Genomic DNA, 24,904 nt, shown 5'->3' with positions numbered 1-24,904 from the left:
AGCATTGACTTTGTAGATGGGAAACCACTGCTGGTACCCTTCTCTGGCTGACACTAGATACTGTTCCAGAGGGCACTGAGCTCCCATCTTCAGGACAGCTGAATGAAAGGAGAGAGCAGCAACTGTGGCCCTGACCTCGGTCCTCGGCTCAGAGTGGAGGCTGCCTGCTCCCACTATCGGCCACCAAAGGTTCCAGGGGCTCAGGGCTGGTGACCGTGTCGCACTGCTCCAAAGTGGGAGGCACAGTCAGGTGAGCATAATAATGCAATAATGAGCATAATAGCACAGGGCTTCTGCTCGTTGTAATTAAAGTGCTGCAGGATAGGGATGGGCCTGCTCTTCCTTAATGAGGAGGGCTGCAGGATAACCAGCGCTGAGCAATTTTGGAGAAATCACAGTGGGGCCCCAGCCTGCTTAAGAGCAGGAGATTAATAAACTAAAATCACTATCTCTATGGTTACCAGAAGTTTACAGAAACTTCTCTCATTCTATTTCCAGCTCTTTTTTTCTCTCATGAAAAAAATGAATGGGGGAAGGGAAAGAACCAAGGTTTTATCCAAATCTGCTTCATACTTAGGATGTGAGTAAAGCCATCAGGGTAACAGATTGGTGTAGAATTCGTTCATTCTTGCATTTGATGGAATCTATTGAGTTTTTTCCCATGAGGTGGGTATTGCATTCAGGGTTAAAACAACAAGGACAAAGTGCCTGTCCTCATGGAACTTGTGCTCTGAAGTGGGAAACAGGCAAACATGGGAGCAAACAAATGATACAATTTCATACAAGCGCTGAAATGAACAGTAATGTGGTGTTAGAGGACAGTGTGGTGCCCTGGCAGCTGTTTTAGGAGCGGTCAGGGAAGGGCTCTATGAGGGGGAGAGGCTGGGTCAGAAACTCACCTGGCACACCACAGGTGCAAAGGCCTGCGGGGTCGAGGGGACAGAGTTGCGACTAGAGAGGAGGCGATGGAGGGAGCCAGCTCAGGTAACTGCAGTGAAGGGAGGAAGAGATGAGGAGGATGAGGGAGAAAGGCTGAATGAAGGAGAAAGGCTGGGATGTCTCCTTAAGCTCATCTGCTGCTGCTAAGTCACTTCAGTCGTGTCCAACTCTGTGCGACCCCATAGACGGCAGCCTACCAGGCTCCCCCATCTCTGGGATTCTCCAGGCAAGAACACTGGAGTGGGTTGCCATTTCCTTCTCCAACAATGAAAGTGAAAAGTGAAAGCGAAGTCGCTCAGTTGTGTCCGACCCTCAGCGACCCCATGAACTGCAGCCTTCCAGGCTCCTCCATCCATGGGATTTTCCAGGCAAGAGTACTGGAGTGGGGTGCCATTGCCTTCTCCGTTAAGCTCATCAGACCCTTTCAAAAAAGTGTTGTTGTGAATAGTACTGTTATAACAGCAATTAAAAGGTGGTGGTTAACAGTCAAATAATTCTGGCTAGTGCTTACTTATGGTTACCAAGACCAGCAGTTGACCTTTCCTTAGGAATGGAAAATGATAGAAGTGTTAACACACAACCTACTTGCTAATTGCAGTTAAAGAAAACACTTTATATGGTCAGACTACTAGCACATGACCTTTATTTTTCTTTTTTGAAAGTGTAATGAAGAGCTCCTAATAAGGTCACTATATCAGTACAAGCTAACTGTCTGCCCCACCAGCCATGAGACTGACTCTAGTCTGTTCCTACACCTCCAGGGGTTTCCTCTGAGTTCTCAGAGCCTCCGTATCTAAAGCTTCAGGTGTTTCCCAAGTGTTTTTCAGAGTTAAGGGTTAACTGCCTTCCACCCCTCTCTTTTCTTTTTTAAAGCTCCACATAACCACTCCAAGTTGAATTTCTCCCAGTAATGGCCATGGCCGTCCTGATGGGTTGAGCTGCCGTGTCTGGTATCCATCTCCTGGTGACCTTTCTCTAAGCAGAGCAGGAATGTTATATTCGTTTTTCAAGCTAAACTCTACTGATCACTATTTTTACATGCAAGACTCTTTCAAACTCAGCTGTTATATGACAATCCTTTTGAACATAACACCTAGGAGAGTACATCACATTTGTGTGTGTTCATTTCTGTCTCCTCCCACTATAATGACCTTCCCTCAGAGCAGGGACTTTATTTTGCTACTGTGTTAGCTCCCAACCTTAAACCAGAGTCTGGCATATAGTAGGTTTTCAGAATTAAACCAACATGTTTATTTATTTTGTCCATGGATACCTCAGAGATATTGCAGGTTTGAGTCCACTGCAATAAGGCAAATACTGCAATGTAGTGAGTTATATGAATATTCTGGTTTCTCAGTGTATTTAAAGTTATGTTTCTATTACATGATAGTATATTGTGGGTGATAGCATTGTCTGAAAAAAACAATGTACATGACTTAATTTAAAAATGCTTTATGGCTACAAAATGCTAACCATCACATGATAACACAACACTTCAACTTGTAGAAAATTTAGTATCTGTGAAGCACTGTAACGTGAAATGCAGTAAGACAAGGTATGTCTGCATAAGGCCTGAACTTCACATGCATGCCACTGATCCCAGCTCGCTCCTTTTTGTATAAACCTCCTCCCTAGAAGGAGAGTCAGGTCTTCTCTCACCAGCAGGTCCTTCCTTCTCCTGCTCTCCTTCCCTGGGATTTTGGCCCCAGTTGCTCACATTCCATCTCCAGCAGCTCTCAGTTCTTCTGCACTATAATTAAGCGATCTCCCCTGGCCAAATGTATCGAGCTCCTTAAATCCTCCCTCCCTCCCTTCTCTCTGGAGAGTCACTCAAGGCCTTCCCAGGATCAGCCTCGGTGCTTTTTCTCCAGACTGCACAGCATCTAACCTTAACCTGGGTTTCTGTGAGTAGAGAGGTGAAGAGTGGGCAGGATAAGAAAGATGAGGTGGGCTAGTTTATAGGGAGAGAGCATTGTGGGGGAGAAGGGATGGATAAAGCCACCCAGGCACTGACCCAGCTGTGCCCCAAATTGCTGTGTGATCCTGGGCAAGCCACTCCCCTGCTCTCTATATCTTTTCACGTGGAGGCAGGGACAGAGGGAGGCAGGAGAAATGATCACTTAGGTGTCTTCTCCATATAGTTCAGGATCTTCTCTCTCATATGTGATGAATGGAAAACTTCTCACTAAAGAAATAGTTTGCAAACTTTCTCTTCCTCCTAGCCAGCACCTGGCCATCACCAAACGCCACAGGACACATATATCCAATCACCACTGTAGTAGTGACTAGGCAGTGTGACCAACTCATCCAAGTCTGCCCAGGACTCTCCCAGTTTCCACACTGAGAATCCCAAGCACACCAGGATGGTTGGCCATCCTATGACTAGACCACAGCTTCTTGATGGCAAGGATCTTGTTCACGACTGTGCATGCTCTGCCTGGCACTGTTCTGGCCATCAGCAAGCATTCATTCAGCCAACATCTGCTGAATAAACTGAGGCTACTGTTTCAAAGCACCCAACACACATATAATGGATACACATAGTCCCGGTTCCTATTTTCATCTCAACATTGAAGCAGAACTTACAAGGCTGAGGGGAGAGGCAAAAAGAGGGAGGAAGACCAGCATGTCAGACGAGATGTCCTCATACCTGCCGGTCCCACCCACCATCATTACTGCCAGACACTGAACTGAGGACAGGAGCCTGCCTACAGCAGGGCATCCCAAGTCCTGCCAAAGGAACACACGTCCAAGAGCTGCTATGGAAGAGGGTTGTTCAGATCAAGCCCAGCGCTTCTGGTCCAAAATCTGGCCACTTTACCCAACAACCAGCCCCAGCCTCTACCTGAGGGCTATGTATTCACATGCCAATGATCTCCCGCAGCCCCTATGTCTACTGGAGTCTGGCCAGTACAGCCTCTGTTCCCAGAGCCTGCCGTCCCCACCCGCTCTGGTGTCTGCTTCTGTCTACCCCCGTCTCTGCTCACCTCTCCAGAGAAGGGCCAGGGTACGTGAGAGTCAGAGGAGCCACCAGGGTGGCTATAACCGACCCTTCCCTATTTACATGCCTTGAGAAAGCCTGACTGTACCAGACTGGTGCCTTAATCATTTTGAGAAGAGGCACATTCTCCTGTAAAATTAAGCCATAAAAGTTCCCTTTGTACTTTTATTCTTGTTCAAAGTTAAGCCATTTTCCACTAAAGATAAAAACAAGGCATTTCTGAGCAGGGAGAACTGTGGCTGTCTAATAAGCTGGGATTGATGGTCCTGATAAAGCTGACTGCATCGATCCCTGCACACAGAGGTGGTATGGGGACAGGAGCCTCCCACCAGAGCTCCCCAGGACGGTTTTGAGCTGTTCATGAGGCAAGTTTATGTCAAGAGCTTTAGTGATGCCATTACCTGCGAGAGGCAGAGAGGCAGTACCAGACTAAGAGAGGCCAAGTCAGGCACCTGGGAACTGGGTATCAGCCAGGGCAGCAGCCAGACCCCTCCACAGTGGAGGGATGGATCTTCCTGTGACTCGGGCAAATCTATGAGCTCCCAGTGCATCGAAGCATGACTCGTGGAGGCTGATTGACCCCTTCCAGTGTGAAGATCAAAGTAGAATGTGAGCTGGGGGCTGCTGGCCAGTGTGTATGGGGAACTGGGTCTAACTATGCCTGGGTTCTGGGAGTGCAGGAGGGACCCACCTAGACCAAGCAGAGAGAAGATAACACGCCCCTGAATACCCACTTCCCTGAGTGTCCCCAGCCCCTCCTTTCTCCTAGATAGCATCAAGGGTCTCCCCTATACTGCGGCGGTCAGCACACGATGGTTCAGCTGTACTGTTGACCTCCTAAGGATGGCACCCTGGGATCAGCAGTGTCTTCTTATCCCTTCATGGCCATCTGTGTCCTCACCCTGGCCTCCACCCTCCCACCTGCACCCACAGGACTTGTTTGATCCTCCTCTGACTTCACTTGGTTACACTTCTGGCTTCTTCCAGAACTTTTCAGATTAGACAGGTTCCCAGCCTGCCAGCATTCAGTCTGCTGGACTTAATGAGACCCAAGGATGAGAGCAGTGTGGGGGTTCTCACTGGGCACGCATGCAATCAAGACTTCCACTCCTGGTGGCTGGCATCTCTATCTCTGTAACCTCTGGAGCTCAGAGACTGCACCGTGCTTGCTACCCCTACTGCCCAGGGACTCCATACAGAATATCTTGAAGTAACAACATTAATAATTTCCACCTACTGAGTGCTAATGACTCATGACAAATCATACTAAGAGATGTATGTATATTTTTACCTTTCCCCCCCTCTGATTTTTATTCTTTCCTATAGGAAAAGTCCTATAGGGTAAACATTTTATCCCCATTTTATAGATGAGGGCAGTTGGACTGAGACAGCAAGTTATTTTCCAGGGCTTCCACCTGGGCTCATTTGCCTCCAAAGTCAGTGCTCAAAGGTCCCGTTAAACCAGGGTCTGCACCTTCCTTCTATGACCATCTAGAGATTTGTCTGGCCAGACATCGGTGTTATGACAACCCAGAGACCTGGTGGAGGGAGGGATGAAATGGAAGTCACTCCAGGTCAACTCTGATGAAAGATAGGGTAGACACAGCGCATCTAGGAGGATGATGTGGACTATTACAATAAAGCTCTACTGGTCATGTGAAGCCTAGATTGCCTTCCTGTTTCATTGAGCCCATAGAGATAGCAATCCCCGAACACACTCTTTGTTTGAAGCCGGGTTCTCTGCGCTCCTCCAGAGCCTGGGTGTGTGGTTTCCAATGGTGTGATTATGCAACTGTGTGTAGACACTGGCGTACAAAGAATCCCAGCCACCTGCTGTCACCTGAGTAAGCTCAGCTCCTTCCTCCCTGACAGCACACGTATAAACCAGCGAAGAAAGACACAGTGTGCTTCCTGGCCTGGGGTGTGATCCCTGTTAGACTCTCACAGGCTCCTTTGTTTTTCTTTCATGCCACGTATATGCTATCGCCACTTAGCTTTTATGTGATTATTTAACAGATGTCAGTATTTCCACTAGACTATAAGCTGCATGAGATCAAGACCACATCTGCTTTGCTCACCAGCCCCCCACCCCCACCCCCGTGCCTCACGCAGCACCCAGCACAGAGAACAAACTCAGGAAGCACCCAGGATCTGGCTGAATGAACAACTGAACAAACGTTCAAGCAGTGAACAGTAGAATGAATGCAGGCCCAGGAAAAGCCCGCGGGTGGGACTTCCACCACAGCCTAACAGAATGGAATCCTGGAGTTGGACATTTACTCCCTGCCCAACCACAACCACAAGCCCAGATCATCCAATAAGCCAGAGGGGTCGTGGAGGCAATGGGATATTTAGTGTAGCCAGGGGCTTCAGGGTCCTGGTAGGATGCATGTCTGGCTCAGATGTGGAAGAGATAGTGGACAGAAGTTTTAATCATCTACAAGGCAAGCCTCATCTCAGAAGAGTGTCTGACACCAGAATGACAACAGGTAAAATTCTAAGTAGAGGTGATCATCAAAGTGTCCAGCTTTCACTCAGAAACAGTTCTACTAACATCCTTTCAGGGGACTCTACTGATTTGGAGCAAGGATCTGCTATATCAAACATAGACTATAAGTAGAAGAAGGAGGGAAATGAATCAATTAAACTGTAAATAGCCAACAGGAAGCAGGGCAATCATTTGCTCCTAAAACTTATTAGAAATCCAGGGAAAATGGGATTGCTGGGACTACACAGATAGCATCCAGCGCTAGTGGAGAAGTCAGACAAGGGAGGGAATGAGCGTCTCCGTGTGGGGGGTTTGTGGGTGAGCAGACCAGGCCTGTGGCAAGCAGAGCTGAGGAACGTGGGGGAGGTGGGGAAGGCAGGCACTGCAGGTGGGAAGGAGGAGGATAGGGCATCTTTGCTTTCCAGCAGAGCCTGGCTCCAGCCTCTGATGCTCAGAACTCTGGGGCTGGGGAGAAACCACTCTGATCTGTCTTGCAATGCCCGCCTGGCCCTCCTCTCATCTAGTGCCAGCGTGGAAGGCCTGGCCTGTGTCACTCCTTGCCTGCTTAGTGGTCCTTCTAGTACATAAAGTCATGACCGTGCCCCCAGGCCATCCATTTTACAAATCAGAGACCCAGATGTGTTCAGTTGCTCAGTCGTGTCTGACTCTTTATGACCCCTTTGACTGTAGGCCTGCCAGGCTCCTCCGTCCAGGGAGTTTTTCAGACAAGAATACTGGAATAGGCTGTCATTTCCTCCTCCAAGGGATCTTCCCAACCCAGGGATCAAACCCAGGTCTCTTGCATCTCCTGCACTGGCAGGCAGATTCTTTACCATTGAGCCAGCAGGGAAGCCCAGGGACCCAGAGTAACAAAAAGTTAAATAGCAGTTACTGTGATGTTAGGCAATGTTCTAAGGTGTCTACATATATTACATGTTCAATCTGTGTATTACTATCTCCAATTTACAGACAGGAAAACCAAGGCATAGAAACGCTAGTTAACTTGCTGGAGGTCAACCAGTTTAGAAGCGAGAGACCTGGCCTTGGAATCCAGGCAATCGGGTTTTACATATTATTCTATAATCCAGCAGAAACTTCATCTGTCTGTCATGTTACCCAGTTTTTCCTCTTGAGTTGTTCTCTAAACATACCTCACTTTCTCTATATCCCATAAAATCCAATTCTGTAGCTTTGATCTGAGTAGCAGAATAGAACAAAACTATTCACCTCCCCATTTTAAGACATTAATATTGCTCAAGATTACATTATATTTAAGAACAATCATGTGATACTACTGGTTCATAATATGTTTAATTAACCAGGAACCACAAGTACTTTCCCAGATTGCCCCAGTTAAGAAGTATTTCCTCCCGTGTCTGTGCAGTTAGCATTTTTGATGCAGCAGCAGAATCATTATTTGGGGTGTTGATTTTACCCCTTTGTTCTGAGGCAACCGTCATGGAAGCCTCATCTTCCAAAGACCTCTGGGTCATCTCCACAGAGCCAAGATTCCAAACTAGAAAAGCCCCCCTAGGAAGGGTGGGGCGAGGGGGCTGTATAGCATCCTAGAGACACAGACTTACGTAAAAACACCAGGAACTTGATCAAGTTTCTTAACCTAGGAAATATTCAGCATTCTCCTAAATAAAATGTGAACAATAATAACTACCCCATAGAGACATGAGGATAAAAGTTAAAGGAGAAGGCGGACATTAATCTGTCTGCACAGTGCCTGCCACACAGGAAGGACTGGTGAGCAGACAGTGGCTCTTGGGGTAAATCCTTGGCCCTGGGGAAGCAACCCCTAGATAATCCAGTGATCATGTCCCAGCTTCTCACCTGAAACTGCCCTGCTTCCCCACCAGGACCAGATACATAACCTGTGGGGCTCAGTGCAAAAGGAAAACATGGTGGCCTTTGTCGAAAACTTACTAAGAATTTTAACACAGCAAAGGCAGAACATTAAACCAAGGGCAGGGCACTTTTAGCCTTCTGAGGATCTTGTGCCCACTGGATAGTGTCCTAACACTGCCACTGTAAGAAAGTCCTGCATCTTGGTGCCTTCAAACAACACACATTAGTTATCTTCCATTCTGGAGGCCAGAAGTCTGACAGAGGTCTCACTGGGCTGAAGTCAAAGTGTCAGCAGAACCGCATTCCTTTCTGGAAGTTCCAGGTGATAACCTGTTAGACACTGTCCTTGCTTTTTCAGTATCTACAGGTTTCCCCCATTTACAGCTCTTTTCCATCTTCAAAGCCAGCAGTGTCTGGCTGAGTCCTTCTCACATTGCCATCGCTCTGGCTTTCTCTTCCACATTTAAATGCTCTGGGATTACTCTGGGCTCGTCCAGATAATTCAGGATGATCTCCTTATTCTAAAGCCAACTGATTAGCCACCTCAATTCCATCTGCAACCTTGATTCTCCTTTGCATACACCATGTTTAAAGGTTCCAGAGACCAGGATGTGGACACCCTTGGGAGGCTGTTACCTGCCTACCATACATGATGCTCATGAAGACAGTCCTCCTGAACCCCAAAGTTCAGAGATCTCAGAGGTTTGTCTAGCGGCTGCAGCATGAAGACCCTGTGACCCTCCAATCTGTACACACAGATCTGCTGGCCATACTCATAGTGGTAACACCGCAAACACCCATAGCCACCTTGGATGGACCCTAACCTGCTCCCAGGAGGATCCAGAACCCTGGCTCCAGGCTTTATTCTTTCCCTGCTGTAATCCCGTCCTGACTCTTTCCACTTCAATGTTCTTCTTTCCAGAGTCTCCCCAGCTGAAGACCCACGACTCCTTTGGGGACAGGCGTGCGTGCTTCTGCCCCAGTTGCTACCACTAGGGGCTGCAGAAGATAGTCCAGTCCCCTTTACCAGCCCCTTGTACCCTGGTGGCTCAGACGGTAAAGAATCTGCCTGCAGTGCTGGAGACCCAGGTTCAATCCTTGGGTCAGAAAGGGAATGGCTACCCACTCCAGTATTCCTGCCTGGAGAATTCCATGGACAGAGGAGTCTCTGGGCCTGGGCTACAGTTCATGGAGTAGCAAAAGAGTCAAACATGATTTAGTGACTAAACCACCACCAGCAGCAAGGAGCAGTTGAATCCCAAATTACAGCTGGGCAGTGACAAGTACAGATGACAACTGGGACTTGTGACTGGTACCTAAAGTGGGGCCAGTCTTGTGGGACTGAGCCTTTAACTTATGGGATCTGACACTAACTCTGGTAGGTAGCATCTAAGGCTAATTGAATTGTAGGGACACACAGCTGGTGTCACAGAATTGGTCGATATTGGGGAAAAAAACCCACATCTGGTGTCAAAGTGTCATGAGTAGAAGAGTAAAGCGTGTGTCTTCTACCTGCTCCAGAAGGTTACTGTGAGACATCAAAGAGTTAATGTAAATAAAGTGTGAAATGCTTCCCTGAAAACATGGCTCATGCCATATAAACGTTTGGCAGTGTAATTTGAAATAGGATGACAGTAAAGATATTGAAAAGATATTTCTAAAATGAGTTAAACGGGATAAGCAAGCAATGACCTTGTTACAAGGCAGAGATGTTTTCATGGAAATTAACAGACAAAGAGAGGCACTGTTTTACCCAAGCATGTGCTTGTTTCGAGTGGTCCACCATCGGCTCTCTAATCCTGGGTGTGTGTCTGGCACAGCAGCTGAAGTAGAGCTAGACAGAGCCTTCCAAGTCCATGTGCAAAGAGACACCACCGTCCTTAGAGCCTCCGCAGGAGCCCCTGCTGAGAGCAGGCAGGCTCAGCTCTGCCTTTTATCAGAGATTCTGTTTTACTGGCTATAAAAAGGGGTTGACAGAAGTCGCCTTGCCCACAGGGGAGGTGTGGAAGCTCGATAAACTGTAAAGTTCTGTGCAGAGGAAAGGTCTTTCCATTATGATTACTGCTTCTCTCCAGTGGCTCAGGAGGAAACCACAGAATTCAGCTCACCTGGAGTCCTCCAGAGACATCCCCCTCCAGCCCCGGCCCACGCACCTGCCACCACCTTCTTAGCAAACTCGGGAAGTCCAGGCTGGGCTGCCTTTTCTGCATGCACTCCCTTCAGAGCAGGCTTTCCAGGGAGCCCTGCACTTCAGAGAAAGGCCATGCGGTCTCTCCACCCAGCAACTCCTGCTTCTCTCCCATGGAAGCAGGAAGGACTGGTGTGCACGGCGCCTCTCTCAGTGAAGGGTGGAAGGGTGTCAGTCGGCTCTCAGCATGCCTCCTGCACAGTCAAGGCAGCCCAGCTGTGGGCTCGGGTCAAAGGCCTGGATTTGGTTTCTGGATACATTGGTTCAAGTCTCAGCTCAGTCACTTGTTCAACTGTGTGATGCCAGCCAGAGTTCTTACTCTTTCTGTTCCTCAGCTGCTTCGACTCTGAATGGGACTATGCCAACTGCCTGCCCACCTTCATGCAGGTTGGTGTGGTCCACATGGGAAGCACATCTCAACCAGTCAAGCTCATGCAAACACCAGTCATCATTACAGCCACGCTACAGTCAGCAAAATCTACCATTTCCCCTTATTTTGGGAAAAATGTGTATTGAGTTGTGCCTGAGTCTATAGCTTCTGTGCTGGCCAAGATCATGGCTGAGGCCTCTGCAGAGTCCTGTGTGTGTGTGCTAAGTCGCTTCAGTCATGTCTGACTCTTTGCAACCCTACAGACTATAGCCCACCAGGTTCCTCTGTCCACGGGATTCTCCAGGCATGAGCACTGGGGTGGGTTGCCATGCCCTCCTCCAGGGGATCTTCCTGACCCAGGGTTTGAACCTGTGTTTCCTGCATTGCAGGTGGATTCTTTACCCACCGAGCCATCTGGGAAGCCCCCAAGTATTCTTTAAATGAACATATACTCTTCTTTCCCTGTGTAGATCCTTAGATGGTCTTTCATCCCTAGAGCACAGCCAGGCTCACTTGGGCTAAGAAAAACCATACCTCACTACAGGGCATACAGCAGATGTTCAATAAATGTCTATGAAACTGAACTGAACTCTCCTTCCCAAAGAACACAGACTCCAAACCCAGAAGCAAGATCTTTCTTGAAAACTCCAGACACAAGCTAACTGTGGTTTGCAGCTTTAAGAAAATTTTTAAAATAAGTAGAAAGGAAGAGAAGGTGTGGAGGGGGGAGCTCACAAAAGTTAATGAGATTTTCTCAGCTGTGGTACGTGCCCACATTTTTAATAATTAGGAGTAATAAAAATTCTAACTGAACCTTAAAGGAACATCTTTTGTAACAAAGAGAGAAGTCAAGACAGACTTCTCTGTCGGGTGTAATGACTTGTTAGCCTTGGAAGATGGATATACTTTAAGAAACTAATTTACAGAAAAAAATAATTGTTCATAAAAATGCAACTAATTGGGTTAAAATGACTTATTAACAGGAGTGCCAGATGATTCTTGTGCCCTTAAGGATTAAATTCGGTTATTAGTCCTCAAAATTTCTTATTTCTAATGGAAGAAAGCCTTCTCCCTGCTTAGCAGATGGAGAAACTGAGGCTGGAGGAGAGGGAGAGTGACTTGCTCGATGCAGGCCGAGGAGGGAGGACCCTAAGCTAAAGCTGGGAAGCGAATCAGGAGTCCAGACACCCCTCCTGGCTCTGTCCCCAGCACCATGGGGACCCCACCTCCCCACCGGCAGGTCAACAAGGGCCCGGCCACTGACTCTGCTCACCCACTGGGTCTGAGGTCAGGCAGGGGCCGGTCGAGGGGTAGGCGGTCACTGAGGTAGGCGTTGTAGCCGTAGTACTGGAACTGCTTCAGGGCCACACGCCGGCCTTCGGGGCTGAGCTCCTGGCCCCAGTGTGCAAACAGAGAGGAGTCTGTGAAGGGCTCAGCCTCTGCCTCCTCAGGTTTGGCGGGGGCTTCTGGAGAAAGAAGGGATAAGGAGACAGTGGGTCAGAGTACATGCCTGCATATGCCATGACAGCCCCTTACCCTTCCTCACCATTGCTTTGGATAAAATGATCTTAGCCCCAACTTTGGGGGTGGGGGGAATAGAATCATCATGCTCCCCCAAGCCCATTTATCCTTCCATATATCCATTCATCCACCCAACAAGCACTAACACAATGGATATGGAAATACACCCAGCAAAGTCCACAGGGAAGCCAGTGGGTGTGACCCTGATGCCCCATGGCTTTATGTCAGAATCTCCTTTTCCAGTCTGCCTTCTCATCAGGCACTGGGCCCAGCCCTTGAATGGGGTTTCTGCTTCTCTTTCCCCAGAGCACACCCCTGTTCCCTGTTAGTCCTAAACTGTCCCACACCCGGATCCCCAAGCTGAGTGCCTGCTCCATTGTCCAGTTCTTGCCAGTCCACTCTCTCTCCACTGTCTGGTCCTGCTGAGAGTTTCCTGGCTACACCCTATGAGATTCACCTAACTGCTAGGACCCTCGGCCAAATTGCCTCCTGCTGCTTCAGGATAGGGGCTCGTTGGCACAGCAGATAGACAAACCATCCCCAAATCTCCACACACTCTGGGCACTGCTCATTGGACCTCTGGTAGACTTTGTAGGGGCAATGCTCACACCAGATCAAGAGAATTCATGGTTCTCCTGGAAATTTCCAAGAAAATGGAGGGGGTATTATTACTACAAGAGCAGAGGCTTGGATTTATATAGACACAGATTCAAACAAATCCCTGCCCCACTATTCACTGGCAATACGATCATAAGCAAACACTCAACTTCTTGACGCCTTGATTTCCTCACTTGCAATGTGGGGATATTAATAATAATACCTACTCCTCATTCCTGAGATCTGTGAGGATTACATGCAATAATGTACATGAAACACTTGTTTCAGAGTACGCGCACAATAACAGGGTTGCTATAGCAAAGGGCAGCCTGGAGGGTCAAGTCCCTCTTTTACAGGGATAGTGAGTAGGTCTTGCCAGGACACAGGCTGACTGGTCAGGACTATAGAACTCATTCCAAGGGACCAGGTAGTCAGGCCCACCATTCAAATGCCAGCAATCACAGAAATTAGACAGGGATGCTAAGGCCACTGGACTGGCCTTTCATGTTCATAAACATGATGTAAGTAAGAGATGGAGCCTGGAATGAGACAGGGACCAGGAAGAAAGCAGAAGGGGGTTCAGAACAGGAGAGGCAGGCTTAGGACACTTGCCAAAGTCCCTTCAGCTATCTACATGGAGCCAGGAGGTGCAAACACACTTATGTCAGGTAACTTAAAGGTACAGTCTGGAGACAGGCAAAGGGAGGGCCGCTTGGTCTTCAAGGCCAGAGAGCTCAGAGCGGCATACCACCACCTCCTCCTGACAGATTCTTGGAAGTGTCCATCTGGGAAGAGGAGGAGGCTTGCGAATAAGAGGGGGACACTTCCAGCACCCAGAACACTCCTGTCACAGAAGAGGTGCTCCCAGGAGAGGAAGCGCCATCACTGGAGGTACACAAAGGATGTCATGGACAGAGGCGCTGTCCCCGCTCCTTGCAAATCAGACAGCGCCTGATTCTGAAAGCAGAGGAGCACACCAACGCCAGAGACTTGCGTCAGGGAGACACCGAAATTCGTGCCCATGGAGCTGGCACTCACACCAACGCCAGAGACTCGAGTCAGGGAGACACCGAAAGTCGTGCCCACAGAGCTGGCACTCACACCAACGCCAGAGACTCGAGTCAGGGAGACACCGAAACTCGTGCCCACGGAGCTGGCACTCACAACAGTGCCAGAGACTCGAGTCAGGGAGACACCGAAACTCGTGCCCACAGACCTGGCCCTCACACCAACGCCAGAGACTCGAGTCAGGAGACACCAAAACTCGTGCCCACGGATCTGGCACTCACACCAACGCCAGAGACTCGAGTCAGGGAGACACCAAAAGTCCTGCCCACGGAGCTGGCCCTCACACCAACGCCAGAGACTCGAGTCAGGGAGACACCGAAACTCGTGCCCACGGAGCTGGCACTCACACCAAAGCCAGAGACTCCAGTCACCGAGACACCAAAACTCGTGCCCACAGACCTGGCCCTCACACCAACGCCAGAGACTCGAGTCAGGAGACACCAAAACTCGTGCCCACGGATCTGGCACTCACACCAATGCCAGAGACTCGAGTCAGGGAGACACCAAAAGTCCTGCCCACGGAGCTGGCCCTCACACCAACGCCAGAGACTCGAGTCAGGGAGACACCGAAACTCGTGCCCACGGAGCTGGCACTCACACCAAAGCCAGAGACTCCAGTCACCGAGACACCAAAACTCGTGCCCACGGAGCTGGCCCTCACACCAGCGCCAGAGACTCGAGTCAGGGAGACACCGAAAGTCCTGCCCACGGAGCTGGCCCTCACACCAACGCCAGAGACTCGAGTCAGGGAGACACCGAAACTCGTGCCCACGGAGCTGGCACTCACACCAAAGCCAGAGACTCCAGTCACCGAGACACCAAAACTCGTGCCCACGGAGCTGGCACTCACACCAATGCCAGAGACTCGAGTCAGGGAGACACCGAAACTCGTGCCCACGGAGCTGGCACTCACAACAGTGCCAGAGACTCGAGTCAGGGAGACACCGAAACTCGTGCCCACAGACCTGGCCCTCACACCAACGCCAGAGACTCGAGTCAGGAGACACCAAAACTCGTGCCCACGGATCTGGCACTCACACCAACGCCAGAGACTCGAGTCAGGGAGACACCAAAAGTCCTGCCCACGGAGCTGGCCCTCACACCAACGCCAGAGACTCGAGTCAGGGAGACACCGAAACTCGTGCCCACGGAGCTGGCACTCACACCAAAGCCAGAGACTCCAGTCACCGAGACACCAAAACTCGTGCCCACAGACCTGGCCCTCACACCAACGCCAGAGACTCGAGTCAGGAGACACCAAAACTCGTGCCCACGGATCTGGCACTCACACCAATGCCAGAGACTCGAGTCAGGGAGACACCAAAAGTCCTGCCCACGGAGCTGGCCCTCACACCAACGCCAGAGACTCGAGTCAGGGAGACACCGAAACTCGTGCCCACGGAGCTGGCACTCACACCAAAGCCAGAGACTCCAGTCACCGAGACACCAAAACTCGTGCCCACGGAGCTGGCCCTCACACCAGCGCCAGAGACTCGAGTCAGGGAGACACCGAAACTCGTGCCCACGGAGCTGGCCCTCACACCAATGCCAAAGACTCGAGTCAGGGAGACACCAAAACTTGTGCCCACAGAGCTGGCACTCACACCAGCGCCAGAGACTCGAGTCAGGGAGACACCAAAACTCGTGCCCACGGAGCTGGCACTCACACCAATGCCAGAGACTCGAGTCAGGGAGACACCGAAACTCGTGCCCACGGAGCTGGCACTCACACCAGCGCCAGAGACTCGAGTCAGGGAGACACCAAAACTCGTGCCCATGGAGCTGGCCCTCACACCAATGCCAGAGACTCGAGTCAGGGAGACACCGAAACTCGTGCCCACGGAGCTGGCACTCACAACAGTGCCAGAGACTCGAGTCAGGGAGACACTGAAACTCGTGCCCACAGACCTGGCCCTCACACCAACGCCAGAGACTCGAGTCAGGAGACACCAAAACTCGTGCCCACGGATCTGGCACTCACACCAACGCCAGAGACTCGAGTCAGGAGACACCAAAACTCATGCCCACGGATCTGGCACTCACACCAATGCCAGAGACTCGAGTCAGGGAGACACCAAAAGTCCTGCCCACGGAGCTGGCCCTCACACCAACGCCAGAGACTCGAGTCAGGGAGACACCGAAACTCGTGCCCACGGAGCTGGCACTCACACCAAAGCCAGAGACTCCAGTCACCGAGACACCAAAACTCGTGCCCACGGAGCTGGCCCTCACACCAGCGCCAGAGACTCGAGTCAGGGAGACACCGAAACGCGTGCCCACGGAGCTGGCCCTCACACCAATGCCAAAGACTCGAGTCAGGGAGACACCAAAACTTGTGCCCACAGAGCTGGCACTCACACCAGCGCCAGAGACTCGAGTCAGGGAGACACCAAAACTCGTGCCCACGGAGCTGGCACTCACACCAATGCCAGAGACTCGAGTCAGGGAGACACCGAAACTCGTGCCCACGGAGCTGGCACTCACACCAACGCCAGAGACTCGAGTCAGGGAGACACCGAAACGCGTGCCCACGGAGCTGGCCCTCATACCAATGCCAAAGACTCGAGTCAGGGAGACACCAAAACTTGTGCCCACGGAGCTGGCACCCACACCAATGCCAGAGAATCGCGTCAGGGAGACACCGAAACTCGTGCCCACGGAGCTGGCCCTCGCAGGTGCTGGGTGAACGTGTGTAAGCACCTCTGCTTTTTGGGGGCCATGTCCTGGGCATATACTCACACTGGAGATCCATGTAACTCCTGGGATAACCATCACAGCTAGCACTTGCTGAGTGCTTACTATGAGTGAGGCTCTGCCATAAGCATTTTCCACTTACCAACTCATTTCCCCCCTACAGGGTGGGGACTGCCACTGTCACCATTCTAGAGAGAGTGAACATGAGGCGCACAGAGGATAAGAACCTTGACCTTCACTTAGGAGGAAGTGAAGTAGCTGAGATGCAGTCTGAGGTAGTCTGTCCCCCGAGGCAGTGGCCCTAACCATTAGGCTGCACTGCCTCTACAGAGCAAAGGGCTGGATACAGGTGAATTCCAAAGATGAACACTGCCTGTCATCTCAGTTGCCAATTTTCCTTAAAGATGCAGGAGGAAACTCAGATATATTAAACACATTAGGACATTTAAAGGAGTAAAATGCGAACTACAAACACATTAGGACATTTAAAGGAGTAAAATGCGAACTACGTGCGCATTTCTATGACAAAGCAAGAACTTCTGGGACTGCGGTGCTGCTCAAAGCTCCATCCCAGAGCTCAGGCTGCCCTTGGCCCCTCGACTTGGTGTGTTCGAAAGGAAATACAGGGCTCACCTGATCTTGAAGGTCCTTGTTCTTTCTAAAAAGATGGATGGTTCATTGTTTGGATTCAGGAGTAGTAAAAATCTAAATGAGTGAACCAACTGAATCACACATATAATATTTAACACAAATGGAGTTTTACTGCTCTCACATACCTAAACGGATATTATCAAGTAAAATCAGGTCATTTAATGAAAAAATTATGATTCATAATTAGACCGGTATAGCATGAAAATGGATTATAAACATATTAAAGTCCTGGGTCCCAGCACATGCTTTTGCCTTTTTACTCAGTATGGTACAAAGGACAACAAATTTGATGGCGGTGGGTTCTGAATGATGAGTCAGGGGCAGGACAGGGAGAAGAGGGGGTATATTTGGTGAATTTCTGCCTGAGCCAAGCACAGCGCTGGCTGATGTCTTTACCCAAGGTTATCTCTGTCATGCTCACAGGCTGGATCCCATGAGGGTAGGAGGACATCTGTCTTGTTCCCTGCTGTATCTGTGGCTCCCAGCAGAGTACGTGGCTCTTACAAGGAGATCAGTCCATCATTTCAAAACAAACCGGTTAATCAGTACTCCATAGTAGTTAGTTACTAGACACGAGGAAACCAGAGATGAAGAAGCTGAATGACTAATCTGAGGTCACCCAGTTTGTCAGGGGCATTGACGCTTTCCTCTGCACCGCCAAGTGGCAAACTATGGTCTGAGGGCCAAATCTGGCCCACCGTCTTTTACATAAATAAAGCTTTATTGTAACACATGATATTCGCTTGCTCTAAATTTAGCTATAGTGCTTCAGGACAACAAAGGCAGAGTATGACAGAGACCCATATGGCTTGAAAAGTGGAAAATATGTACTTTCTGGCCCTTTAAGAAAAAATACGCTGACCCCTGCTCTACACCTCACATTTGACATCCCTTAGGTAAAGAGGACGTGACTCTGCTAATCCATTCATCTTGTTTCCTTAGGAGTACTGGCTGTAGAGAAAGAATGTATACTCCAGCTCTGCCATTTACCGGATTAGCTTAGCTGCACCTCAGTTCCTCATCTGGAAAGTGGAATGGGTACCAATAGTACCTTCTTCTTAGACTATTGGTGCACATTCAATGAGAAGGTCCATGTGAGAGCTTAGCACGGTGCCCAGCATGTAAGAAATGTTAGCACAGGGAGCGGCAGTGGCTAAGGACACACACAGCCCCACAGCCCGCCAGGGTGCTCCTCCACTGACACTTCTTGAGCTCAGGTGAGGAAGATGAATGAGGTCCCAGCTCTGGAAGATGCTGCTGTTGTGTAGCCCCAGATGAAGGGTGTCCATGTCGACAGAGTGGCCTCCCATTAACCAGTCCTAGACTCAACCCCTCGCACTCTCCAGTAAGAGAGCAGACCTATAAGAAGGAACATGTCTGACACAGTTAGGGTGACAAAGAGACCCCAGGGAAGTGCCTGGCTGGGTCCTCCGCAGGGGTCTGGAGGTGTCCAGACAGATCTGGTGAGGCGCAAGACCCACAGACGTCTCTCACCCAATGATCAGGTGTCCCCGAAGGGCAAACATGAGCCATGGCCCACGCTGGGGTTCACTCTTGACTCACGGAAGGGGTGACCTGAGAGACGTGTATATTCAGGGGGCTGAGTGCCTCCCCGGGCGAGCTCATTCATGGCACAAATGAGAAGAACACAAGGAACTCAGCCGGGCAGCTGAGCCAATGTTTGGAGGGTTCTGAGCGCAGCATGGAGGCTGTGGTTCCAGCCCACTCCTCACCCAGCCTTGTGCTCGTCTGTGTCCCAGGGAGAAGCAGGCTGAGAGGGAACACCGAAGGGCCATTTCCCTAGACGGTCACACACGGGGCACAAGCGGCGCCTGTGTGACGCTCGGGCAGGAGAGCTATTCCTCTGCCTCCCCTGACCCACTGTGAACAACCACGTGCTGTGGGCAGGAGGGGGGCCCCAGTGGGGCCCGACTCATGGAGGATACTCACTGGAGACTCATTGGTTGAGGGGGGGCAGTGCCGTGTTCTGCCCCTCTCTGCTCATGACCTCCCATAGCCAATGGTCCTTCTTGGCCTCTGGACAGATGGCTCTAACAGGGCAAAAACTACAGAACAAGAACTGGAGCTGCCAGCACCTCAGCAGGCCTGGGACGGCCAGTGAATGGGGAAGGAAGAATCACAACACACACCGCAAGTCCGAAAGGCCCGACTGGCCATGTGATTTGGAAATAGTTTCTGAACCTTCAAGCACGTATGCCAAGGTGCCACTTGCCAGCCATCACCAAAGGTTCTGTCCAAAGTGGCCAAGTGCCATTCAAAAATTATTGGAGGTCCAGTGAGGAGGGGACTGAAGGCTAATCTTGGGGGTTTACCGCAAAACCTTGCCCCTGAAGCCGATCCCCTCATACACTGTACCCCAATTCCACTGCACTGGCCCTGCCCAGTGGTAAGACCAGGCCATCGCAGTGGTCCCATGATGTAGGTTCTATCATTCCCATCACAGATGAGAGGAGACTGCAGCTCAGAGACAGGAAAGAGCTTGATGCTGAAACTGTACTCCTGAGCACAGCCCAGCCTCTATGTTGTAGGAGAGATATACTGTCTGGCCTGAGGACTAGAGCACTTCAGGCCCTGAGAGGCTGCTGAAGTTGGTCTGCACTGGTTCACAGCAGCTGTTAACCCACTGCAATACCTTCACAGCACTGGTAACAGCTGCTTCCCCGAGGCCCTCCACGTGGCCCTCTTACCCCAACTGCTCTGGCCCTTTTCTTGGATTGATCCAGATCTTCCTACCAGCCAGCCTCTGCCTCCCCATCCCAGCTGCTCCACACTGTGACCAGCATTTATGCCAACTGGTTAGTGTCTCTGCCTTGCTAGTTAAGTACAATTTGACTATTACTTGCTCGCGCCCTTCCTAGGAGGCCTCTGAAAAAGAATTATGGGTTTCTGGAGACCTTTCACTCAGTTCATCTGTTCCCCACGTTAGTGCCCAGGCCTCATTACGCATGACCTGTTTTCCAGAAAGTTCTGCCAGGGATCACAGAAGGCATCCAGGAAATGCCACGATATGGTCCCAGAGATAGGCCCACAGAGCCTGACATGCAGCCCACTAATGAGAGCGGAGAATTGCAGATCCAGGTCCTGACAGCCTCCATGCTAATTCACAGAGACAGGAGGGAACTGGGGCAGGAAAGCAGCTTGCGAAGCTCCAAGCAGTGAAGGTACCCGAGGCTGCAGCTCTGAGCCTGAGCCCCAGCTCGCCAGCCAGGCACGAGGAGGCCATCTGGAGACCCAATCAAGGCCCGTGAGGCCTCTAAAGCCGCTGATGCTGAAAGCGGGAGGAATACCTGTGTGAGGAGGGCTGCTTCAGGGAGCAGCCGGAGTGAAGGCTCTCCCCGCTGCTTCTGCCTGTCTGGGCGGTGCCAAGACTGCACGATGGAGTAGAAAGAAAATGGGTCTTGGAGTGAAGCAGACATTACCATGCTGCCCAGCCCCTCCCATTTCTGATGGCCTGTCCTCTCTAGGACCACGTTCCTGAGGATCCCTGTCTTTCGGAGCTGAGCCATTTTGTCCGCTCCCACCACGCCCTTCAGTGGAAACTCTGAGGCTGGAGGAGCTGCAGAAGAGGCTGTAGCCCAGACCTCTCCCTGAGCCCGACTCTGCTCCTTAGACTTTAAGATGAATCTTAAAATAGCAACAGAAGGGGTCACGTGCTCGATCCCTGCTGGTGGTCAAAGTGATTTGGGGCTGGACAGCAGGACTGGCCAGGCTCTGCTGGGGGACAGACTGAGCCACCTGGGACGAGGCCCTCTTCGCTAAGGGCCAGTTAGCCAGTTGCTCAAGCTGGACTACGGCTCACTGGAAGTGGCAGCCCTGCTTCTGATCCCATCATATGGGCACCTTTGGGAATATTTCCCCAAGCAGTGGAGCCCTCTTTTTTTTTTTTTTTTTTTAATGGTTTTTCTCAGTTCTCTATATGCTCCTCTTCAAGGCAGAGTTAAGAAGACTTTGAGGGTGGGTGGCAAGAGGGCCTGCCTTCTGCCCTGCTGCCAGTCCTATAGCCTGCTATTTCGGTTTCTGCCCTTGGGCCATGCTCAGAGCTGAAGCTTTGGTGTTTGGTGGTGAGATCCATAGTCTAGGGACAGGGAGGCAGGGAGGAAGCAGGACAGGCAGGCCAATGTCCCAGGTAATTGCCTGCTGTGTGCACTGGGGCCCTATGTCTAAAGGACCTCTGGGGGACAAGCACAGATGGTCCTGTTGCCTTGTCCTCCTCCCGGAGTGTCCTGGGGCCTCCTTCTCCCACTCTCCTAGGTCTGGTCTTCATTTTCTCTGGATTAGATCCACAGTCCAGCCCTTCAAGTCTGCATTTCCTTGGTTGTGGAACAGGAAGAGACTGCCAGGCTGGTGGGGGGAGCCGCTGTGAAGTCGGCTTTTGGAGGGATGAAGGCTAAGCATGAAATAATGGAGCTGGCAGTGCTGAATATCCAGATAAGAATTCTTAAAGCAGTTTCCTTTCCTTCCACTCCTTTTATTTTTTTTTAACAGCTTTATTAGGGTGTAATTTACATATCATAAAATTCACCTGTTTCAAAAGTACAGTTAAGTGATTTCTAGAAAACTTTTTTTCCGTTCTTGAGATGTCCTGTTGTATGCTTTATTTGGTGTTAAAAAGAGAAGGGCTAATTGAATATCCAGAAATGTACGTTGTTGGTGTTCAGTATCACCTGCTGGCTGGCTCCCTGCTGATGATAAAGGACCATTGTTCCCACTTAAACAGCCTGATGCCTGGGCCTCGCCCGAGAAGCCCGGAAGCCTGGGAAGTGTCTTCAGAGCCTCAAATTCCATCCATGGGAGCAATATTGATGAGGCAGGATTCACACCTCCGCACATGGGGTGGTTCACCCCAGAACAGCAGCGGCTAGTTCTGACTGCTTCTGCTTGCCCTCTGCAGTGCCACCTCCACACTCCACGGTGTGTGCCCTCCCCACTTCTCTTCCAACACCCAGCCCTGGATCCAAAGTGGTGCCCCTGGGCCTGTCCTAGCTGGAGGGAGGCACCGAGATCCTGGGGGAGACAGGCGGTCCTGAGAGGCAGGAAGCCTCAGTCCACCCTCCCCTCCAACACGGGGCAAATCCCCGTTTCCCGCTCTGTGAGATGAACCCAGTGTTTGGGCTCTACTGGGGAAAAAAAGGAGGACTTGCAAATGTCACCATGATGCTTTTCTTACTCCTCGAAAAGGAAGGCATCAGGCCTCCACTTGTACCTGGGCTCCCAAGGGGAGATCTTCAGGTTTTTAAAAACATCCTTTGATGTGCTAAGAGTCCTAATAATAAGGAAGCAAAGTACTGTGTTGAGTTGAGGGCCTCCCCTCCTCTCCACTTTTAGAGACGCAGTACTGACATGAGCTGAAGGTCTTTTGCCCCCACAATTTGGCTTTCTTTTCCAGGAATCCTAAGAATGGCTAAGAGAAAGCAGTGGGATCTGGCAGGAAAGAGCTTGGAGATAATCAGAAGCAAGGAGCTCTGACAGTCTCAGGCCCCACACCATTAGAAGCCTCTGCAGAACAACTTTATCCACTGTGGAAAAGACACACAGGGAGAGCTTCCTCTGGCACGTGGAGAGCACTGTGGGGAAGGGGAGTGGCTGCCACAGAAGGCCTCCTGACCAGGCAGGGCCAGGCCTGCATGGCGAAGGACAGCCTCCCTCAGGGGCTCCAGAGTCAGCTCTGCCCATGACAGGCTGTGTGACCTTCGTCAATCTCCCTGAACCTCAGCCGGCTTGTCTGTTTGATGGGGATAATAAAACCTCTCGCTAACTGTGAAGATAAGGCGAGCTGCTGGCATCAGTAAAGTGCTTCGCAAACTGTCAGACTCCTGGCTGGTGGATTTGTTTCCTGTTGCTGCCGTAACACATGTCTACAAATTTAGTGACTTTATACCAATGTATTATCTTGTAGTTCTGGAGGTTAAGGGTCTGACAGGGTCTCTCTAGGATAAAATCAAGGTATTGGCAAGGCTGTGTTCCTTTCCGCATGTCCTAGAGGACAATTCTTGAATCCTTGAATCCCCCATTCCAGCTTCTAGAGGCCACCTACTGTCCTTGGCCCATGACCCTCTTATTTCATGGCCAATGCCAACAACAGTGGGTTGAATTCCTCTCACGTGGCATCCCTCTGACTTCTGATCCCCTTTGACACTTTGAAGGACCCCATAATTACAGTAGGCCCACCTGGACAATCCCGGACACTCCCTATTTTAAGGTCAACTGATGAGCACCCTGAATTCCATCTGCAACCTTAACTCCCCATTGCCGTATCAGCTAACATTCACAAACCCTAGAAATTGGGATGTACTTATCTTTGTGTGTGTGTGGGGAGGCACATTATTCTGTCTTACCTAGTAAGAGGTCCATCATTGTGGGTTTTGCTCTTTATAAAGGTGTGGTTCTAATACTCTGCTCTCAGGGTTGGAACCCTGAGAGGCAGAGGAATGACAATTCACGTTTGTTGAGAGCTGACCAGCTCTCAGCACAGTGGTGGTCTCCTCCCTGACATGGCTCTGGGACTGCACGAGGGGACACACACCCAGGAAACCAAGGGCAGGGCTGCCAGTCAGGCTCTCTGAAGGAGGCAGGTGCACATGAGGGCAGCAGGTGGCTGGAGCCTCGCCCTGACCTTGAAGCCACCCTGGCCCTGCCTCCTTCATGCACCACTAATGAACAACAAACAAGAGCCCGGGAGGTGCAAGGCATGTGCCGAGGCCACTGCCCTCCTGCCTCCTGCTTCCCCACCAGCTCTGACCGAACCATCCTCGTCTCCAACCGGCTCCTCACTGCCGGCCCTGCCTCCACTGCTGTGCTTTGAATTGGTGAGTTTGGTTACCCCAAACTCTGGCTTTCAAAACTCCCTGAAGCTGCAGTTCTATTGTTTCGGGAGTTTTCTCATCTGGGAATCTGAGAAATTGCATACTGGCAGATACCTAAAACCATCTGCATTAGATTTCATGGGAGTCATCAGAGGCAGTATGATGTAATGCGAGGGTTGGCAGACTCTTTCTGTAAAGGACCAGTAGTGAATATTTTAGGTTTTCAGGTCACGAGGTCTTGGTTATAATTACTCCACTCTACCCTGGTCTCTTGAAAGCAGTCATAGATCATATGTAAATGAGTGGGTGTGGCCTTGTTCCAGAAAGAGTGTTTCTACAGCAGGCAGCCGGTCAGCTCTGGCCCCTGGGCTGCAGTTGCTGACCCCTGGTGCAGAGGCAGCAGAGACTGGCTCCTGGCTGCTGCATCTACTAAGCAGGTCATAACTGCTCTGTGCCTCAGTTTCCTCACTAGTAAATAGGATAACAATAGCAACCCTGTAGGGTAGTAGTGAGAAATGGAGAAGGGAACCTGTGTCCAGCACTCAGAGCAGAGCCTGGCAGCTTGTAAGCTGGGTGAGTGTTAGCCAGGATCTGCCTGTCGGTCAAGAGCATCCACCTCCAGGACGCTGGCTATGACACACCTCTCAGCCTCACTGTATGAAGGCCCACTCTTACTCTCCTAGTACTGGCCTCATGGGCCACTACTCAA

At 50.7% G+C, this 24,904-nt stretch overlaps 1 protein-coding gene across 2 annotated transcripts in view; it reads right to left on the bottom strand.

Moving 5' to 3' along the window:
* Positions 1-24,904, bottom strand: part of GALNT18 (polypeptide N-acetylgalactosaminyltransferase 18) — a 355,816-nt gene that overhangs the window by 171,780 nt on the left and 159,132 nt on the right. For both annotated transcript variants that reach the window (XM_024975529.2, NM_001076316.1), the window contains 1 exon segment: positions 12,114-12,306. In XM_024975529.2, the coding sequence (XP_024831297.1) occupies positions 12,114-12,306 (193 nt within the window).

This window comes from Bos taurus, chromosome 15 (assembly GCF_002263795.3).
Source record: "Bos taurus isolate L1 Dominette 01449 registration number 42190680 breed Hereford chromosome 15, ARS-UCD2.0, whole genome shotgun sequence".
NCBI lineage: Eukaryota > Metazoa > Chordata > Mammalia > Artiodactyla > Bovidae > Bos > Bos taurus.
Note: the sequence above shows the minus strand (reverse complement) of the source record. Positions and strands in the feature narration are given on the sequence as shown.